The following is a 7,500-nucleotide window of genomic DNA, read 5'->3' as shown; positions in this document are numbered from 1 at the left end:
CCTTCTTCTTCTTCTTCTTCTTCTTCTTGTATTTTGTTGTAATCATCATCATCACCACCACCACCACCACTAATATTCATCTTAACCTTGGAAGATATTACCATTGTCTCTCTCTCTCTCTCTCTCTCTCTCTCTCTCTCTCTCTCAGATGGTAAACAGTATTTTTCAAAGGTCCTCTTAGTTCCGGCGGTCGTGTTTGGCAAGTCCGTGTTTGCAACGGTGCCGTCAGTAAAGGCAGCTGTGAAATTACCCATCATCCTCGGTCCTGATTAAGCTGCCTTACTCACGGTACTCACCTTGTTCATATTCTTTTATTGCTTTTTGTTTTGTTTTTCTATAATTTTTGTCTTGTTCTTCATTTATTTATTCATTTTACTGATCTTGTTTTTTGTTTTTTTTGTTTTTTTTTTCTTCGTTTATTTATTTTTTTTAGCTTATTCATCTTGTTTTCTTGTCTTTTCTGTTTTTTTCTATCATTTGTGTCTTGTTTTTCCTTTATTTATTTATTTTTAGCTTATTCATCTTGTGTTTCTTGTTTTTATATCATTTTTCTTCGTCTATATATTATTTTTTTGCTTGTTCATCTTTTCTTTTTTTATATATTTTACGTCGTTTGTTTTTTTTATTTCTGCTTTTTTAATGTTTTCTTGTCTCTTCTGTTTTTTTTTCAATAATTTTTGTGTTGTTCTTCGTTTATTTATTTATTTATTTTTTGTTCTCTAGTTCTTTTCACTGTTTTTTTTTTTTTCTCCTTCACTGTTCTTGTCTTATTTATTGTTTTCATCTTCGTTTTCTCATTTTTCTTTCCCTTTCTCGTTCTTTTCATTAATTCTCTTCCTTCTTGACTGTTTTATCTCATTTACGTTATTCGTCTCTATTTTGTTATTTTCTCTCCCTTTCTCCTTCTTTTTTCATTAATTCTCCTCCTATTTTACTTTTTTTCTTATCCTATTTACTTTATTCGTCTTCGTTTTCTCATTTTTGTCTCTCACTTATTTTCTCATTTCTCTAATTCTTCTCTTCGCTCACTTTTTTTTTCTCTCTCTCTTTCTCTTGTTCTCTGGTTCTTCTTTCTACTCGTTTTATTTTATTCGTCTTCTTTGTGTCTTTGTTGTCTTGTCTTCTCATTTCTCTTGTTCTTTTCTTTCTCTCACTTTTGTTTTCTCTCGTTCAGTAATTTTTTGTTAATTTGCTCATTATTTTTCTTATTTATTAGTAATTTTGTCTCATTTAATATTTTTTTCTCGTTTTCTCTTATAATTTCTGGTTGTTCTCCCATTTCTTTAGTTATTTTCTTCCTCTCTTTTTTCTCTCTCGTTCTCTAATTTTTTGTTCATTTACTCATTATTTTTCTTATTTACTGGTTTTCTCTCACTTAATACTCTCTTTCTCGTTTTCTTTTATAAATGTCTGATTGACTCATTTATCCCCCTTTTTTTTCTCTCTTCGTTATTCATATTCATTCTATTCTCATTCGCTGTCTTCCCATTCACGCTTCTTTATTCTTATTCCCTCGTATCTTTTTTTTTTTTTTATTTATCCACTTTTCATCACTCACTTCTTTCATTCTATCATTCTTTATCAACATCTTAACATGACCACTCTCACACATTCATCCCTCTATCAGTTCCTCTCTCTTATTTTCTTTTCACGTTTTGGCCCAAACTCTGAAACATTTCCGCACCTCACAGCAGCTTCACTATTTTCCAAGGGCTCTAGTTGAAGTGACATGGGTTTTTAAGGGTGTTTCTGTGATTCTAGTGACACATGTTAGCAAGTTTTCTGCATTATCAAAGGGGTCTAGTTGATGTGACACGGGTTTTTAAGGGTGTTTCTGTAATTCTAGTGACATATTAACAAGTTTTTGGCTCTAGTTGAAGTGACACGGGTTTTTAAGGGTGTTTCTGTAATTCTAGTGACATGTTAACAAGTTTTCTGCATTATCAAAGGGCTCTAGGTGAAGTGACACGGGTTTTTAAGGGTGTTTCTGTGATTCTAGTGACATGTTAACAAGTTTTTGGCTCTAGTTGAAGTGACACTGGTTTTTAAGAGTGTATCTGTGATTCTAGTGACACATGTTAGCAAGTTTTCTGCATTATCAAAGGGCTCTAGTTGATGTGACACGGGTTTTTAAGGGTGTTTCTATGATTCTAGTGACATGTTAACAAGTTTTTGGCTCTAGTTGAAGTGACACTGGTTTTTAAGGGTGTTTCTGTAATTCTAGTGACATATTAACAAGTTTTTGGCTCTAATTGAAGTGACACGGGTTTTTAAGGGTGTTTCTGTAATTCTAGTGACATGTTAACAAATTTTGTGCATTATCAACAGGACAAATACTCTTTACAACTCGGCTAATCGTCTCTGTGGTCTTTGTAAATGGTCGCGGTGAGAGAGAGGGAAGCGTTTCTGAATCAGGCGCTTTCCTTCCTCCTCTCCCAGCATTCCTATCTTCAGACCACGTGACCTTGGCCTGTATTGGTGTATTGTTCTATCATAAGGAGGGTTTTCAAGGGCCACGCGCCTCATTAGTCTGTTTTCCCCCTAGTCTTGCCTCTCGCGTGGTGGTGGTGGTGTGTCTGTCTGCTAGAATCGTGACACCGCTCTCGCCCTCTTGAAAATCGTAGTTATTTCCTGTAGGATGTTAAAAGTAGAGTTGGAAGTCCGCCCTCTCTCTCTCTCTCTCTCTCTCTCATTATTTTTTTCTTTCATTCTTCCTTTCCTCTCCTCTCCTCTCCCTTTCTTTCTCTTCCTTCCTTCCTTCCTTTCCTCTCCTCTCCCCTCCTCTCCTCTCCTCTCCTCCTCTCCCTTTCTTTCCTTCCTTCCTTCCTTCCTTCCTTTCCTCTCCTCTCCTTTCCTCTCCTCTCCTCTCCTCTCAATTCTCTTCCTTCCATCCTCTCCTCTCCTTAACATATCCACTGCAGTCCCTCTCTCTCTCCCCTGACGCATCCTTCTCTCTCCTGCAGGCAACAAGGAGGCAGCGATGGACCTGTACCGGCGGGGCATCGCGGAGCTGGAGGCAGGCATCGCGGTGGAGTGTGTGGGCCGCGGCGAAGCGTACGAGAGGGCTCAGAGACTACAGGAAAAGATGAGGACTAACTTACTCATGGCTAAAGAGAGATTGGATATGCTGGGTGAGGGTAAAGAGGAGGAGGAGGAAGAGGAGTGTTTGGTGTTGTGTTTGTGCTTGCTTGTTTGGTGTTTGTTGGTGTTTGTGTGTTTGTATTTCCTCGCTGTCATTATGATCACTTATTTATTTATTTTGTGTTGTTTTCATCTCCTATTTCTCGTCTTGATCTGCCCTTTTTTTTTTTTTTTTTTTTTTTTTTTTTTTTTTTTTTTTTTTTTTTTTACTTCCACGTTTCAAAATTTTATCACTTTATTTATTGATCTATATATTTTAATCGCTATTCCACCTCCTTATCTGCCGTTTCACCCCACGTTTCAAAATTTATCACGTGTTTCCTTAGTGTTTTTGTTTCCTTCAGCCTGGACACTGCGGAAAATATTTAAAAAGTCCCATTAATAACTCTATCTACCTATCTATCTACCTGTCTATCTATCTATCTATCTATTTTCAATCGACAATCACGTATTTCTTTGATGTTTTGTTTCCTTCAGCCTGGACACTATGGGAAATATTTTAAAAGTCCCATTAATAACTTTATCTATCTATCTATCTATCTATTTATTTTCAATCGGCATGGTGAACTTTGAATGACCTTAAAGCTATCAACATAAATTTTTTCGTAGTATTATTTTTTTTATTTCAATTATGAATGACATTGAACGAGAATATCTCAAAACAATGATTTCCCTAAGGCATTGAAAACTTTACACACAAACCCAAAACTGAGGAAATATCTTTAGTTATTTATTTATTTCTTAGTTATTTGTTCATTTTCCTTCAATTAAGGATAAGAAGCAGCTGATATCCTTCATTCACTGCACATTATTATTATTATTATTATTATTATTATTATTATTATTATTATTATTATTATTATTATTATTATTATTATTATCATCCCTTATCAGTTTACATAATTTAAAACCTTAATTATTGCTCTGGTCAACAGGAACATTCAGTGGCTGGATAATCTTAATCTTCTACCTGTTAATTATCTACCTGTTGACAATTTACCTGTTGATTCACCACTTGTTGTTTGACCTCTTAATACCTTCACACTATCCAGTTCACCTTTTCAGTAACCAATTCTTTTTAGCTCGTTATGATTTTTACCTGTCAGTTGTCAGTGTCATTGGGTTACCTGTCCATAGTTGACTTGTGTACACCTCTCCACATCTGTCATGTTCCCTCCTGTCTAATTACCTGCCTTTCCTTTCATTGACGTGCACAGGTGTGTGTGTGTATAGGGAGTAAGTAGACTAATTTCATTGGTAGATAGGATGAGGTGTGAGTAGGTGGATAGATAACAAAATAGATAAATGAATAGAGATCTGGATGGATAGATATAGATGTTGATTGATAGATAGATAGATAGATAAATAGGTAGAAATATTGATAGATAGATAAATAGATAGAAAGATAGATAAATAGATAAATGGATAGAAAGATAGATTAATAAATGAAGATGTTGATAGATAGATAGATAGAGATGTGAATAGATGCTAGATAGATAGATGGATAATGTGAATTGATAGACACATTGCTTATTAGGTCTATACACACAGTTATCTTTTTGTTTGTATTGATTTCTTTACATATTAGAGCACTTAATGTCACAAATTGATCAAAAGATGGTTTGTTTAAGTTTCTTCTCATATTTTTAAGTTTTTTTTTTTTCAGTTTAGATCAAATCCATTATTGTTTTGTTTTTTCATTTTCTTTTTTCTTTTCTTTTTTTTCATTTACTGCATCCATTTTTTTTATTATTGATTTTATTTTTTCTGTTTTTTTCTTGTGTTTTTTATCCTTTTTTTTTTATTTATTTTTCGTATTTCCTTCATTTAGTTCCTTCACATTTTTTCTTTTTATTTCAGTTTAGTTTCGTCAAGGTTGAATTCTTCTTTGTTTATATTTTATGGTTATTATTTCTCACATTTCCTAATTTCCTTCAGATTTTCCAGTGAGTCAATTACGCTACATCAGTTTTTTGCATCAATTTACAGGATTTTTTTTTACAATTTTCACATATATATTTACTTTTACACACACACACACACACACACACACACACACACACACAGTATTCAATGTCCTTTTTACAGAATAGAAGCATAATTATTAGGATTTTTGTAAGCACTGTTCTAGATTGGTTACTGTCAGTGTGTTGTTAGTGTGCTAATGTGCTTTTAGTGTGTGTGTGTGTGTGTGTGAAGGAATGTGCTAGGAGTATATAGTTTATGTGTCAGGAATGTAGGTGAAAGATTAGGAATGAGTGAGAAAGGCTTAACGTGCTAGGAATAAGATAGGAATGCATTAGTTAATTTTGTGTATATTTGTTAGGTGTGTGTGTGTGTGTGTGTGTGTGTGTGTGTGTGTGTGTGTGCACGTATACACTCCTACGCACTGCACCCAAAACACACACACACACACACACACACACACACACACACACACACACACACACACACACACACACACACACACACACACACACACACACACACTTGCACCTTTTTAGACCCCTCGTGTGTACGTGTGTGCGCATGTGTCTGTTTATAGAGTCGGTGGTACATCTTCATCGCCTGGAGCTGGACACCCCTCCCATCACCCTCACCTCCTTCACCCCCCCTGCCTCCCCATCCTCCCGCAAAACCCACTCCCCCCGCCGGGCCATCGTGGGGACCCGGGGAGGGCTGCCGTCTGCCCCCACCCACCGGCCCCGTGCTAGGGTGGCTCCGCAGGTGATGGGGGAGGAGGTGGGCGGGCGACATGATCGACGTCACCAAGCCAAGCCTCCGGAAGGTAGATTGTTTGGTGGTGACTCTAGTGGTGGTGGTGGTGGTGATGGTGTGGCTACTCTCTCTCTCTTTCTGTCTGTCTGTCTGTCTGTTTTTCCTGTCCTTCATTCTTTTTTCTGTATTTTTGTCTGTTTTTGTGTTTTTTCTATCATAATTTTTCTTTCTTTTCTTCTTGTTTTTTGTCTTCCTTTTTTGTTTTTTATTTTGTCTGTATTTTTTCTCTCTCTCTCTCTCTCTCTCTCTCTCTCTCTCTCTCTCTCTCTCTCTCTCTCTCTCTCTCTCTCTCTCTCTCTCTCTCTCTATTTTCCTTCTCCCTTCTACTTCTACTCCTACTCCTACTCCTACTACTCCTACTCCTACTCCTACTCCTACTCCTACTACTGCTACTTCTACTACTGCTACTTCTACTCCTACTACTACTGGTCCTACTACTACTCCTACTGGCTGGGATAGGTGGCTGGCTGGCTGGCTGGGAAACTTTGCACTTCTAACAACAAGCTAACAATGGAATGATGGCCAAGTGCAGCAGCAGCAGAAGAGGGTGGCATTGCAAAGCCTTCCCTTACGTTTCTCTCTCACAGCATCCTTCCCCGTCATTTTGCAAGGCGGGGCACGGCATTTGCGCTTCTGCAAGGACTGGGAGAGGGTGTGGGGTTGCCTGTAGCCTTGTTTGGGTATCTTTCTCTCCTCAGTTAACCTCTTCACTGATTCTTGTGTGTTTGCTGTTTAAATACGTATTGTTATATTCTGAAACGCTTTACTCTTATCGCCACGTCTCTTTTCAATTTCAAAGGCCACTGATGTGATTAGCCAGGTTCTCCAGAGTTGTGTCTCATGCTGTTAATATAGAAGTCTTGTTAATCTGTCACCAGAACCTTAAAAACATCCTTAACTCCTTCAGTACCAGGATATATTTTTATCTTGAGATTTGTGTATGATTAGACCATTTTATTGACATTAGCAATGGTCTATGGAGGTCAGAAGATTAATGGTCACAGTCCTCACTATTTTAATCCCCCACATGAGTTTTTGAAGCTGTATGAAATCTCTAAATAGTAACCAAAATGAATATAAAAATGTGGATTAGACCATTTTATTGACATAAGGAAGGATTGGTGGAGGTCAGAAGATGAATGGCCACAGTCTACTATTTTAATCCCCCCACATGAGTTTCTGAAGCTGTATAGTTACCAAATAGTAACCAAAATGAATACGGGAACACGTCATGGCGCTGGAGAGATTGAAAGATGTATGTAACAGCAACTAGAGCATGTTTTTGATACAGTGGAGCTATGATGCTTAAATATTTCAGAATAATTGCTTTTAATAATTGAAGTAACATTATATTTTGAGGATTAGAGTTATTTTCTTGTAATTAATGAAAAGAATACCTACTTTTTATCATCCTGTTTGGTTACATTGCAAGATGTCACTGTACAATTTGCAAGTGTTGGTAAATTGTAGCTGGTGAAGATCTGGTGAAACAGTGAAGAGGTTAGCGAGTGGTGAGTGTGGTGAGTGTTGGGGTGTTCTGCATGGCACTGAGATGAGCCGCCGCACACCTTGCACTCGCTC

The 7,500-nt window shown here is 37.0% G+C and overlaps 1 protein-coding gene across 1 annotated transcript in view; it reads left to right on the top strand.

Annotated features, from left to right (window-relative positions):
* LOC123513649 (spastin-like) overlaps positions 1-7,500 on the top strand; it is a 38,448-nt gene that overhangs the window by 19,270 nt on the left and 11,678 nt on the right. The window contains 2 exon segments of the mRNA XM_045270937.1: positions 2,964-3,131; positions 5,687-5,929. Coding sequence (XP_045126872.1) covers positions 2,964-3,131; positions 5,687-5,929 — 411 coding nt within the window.

This window comes from Portunus trituberculatus, chromosome 36 (assembly GCF_017591435.1).
Source record: "Portunus trituberculatus isolate SZX2019 chromosome 36, ASM1759143v1, whole genome shotgun sequence".
In the NCBI taxonomy this organism is placed as follows: Eukaryota; Metazoa; Arthropoda; class Malacostraca; order Decapoda; family Portunidae; genus Portunus; species Portunus trituberculatus.
Note: the sequence above shows the minus strand (reverse complement) of the source record. Positions and strands in the feature narration are given on the sequence as shown.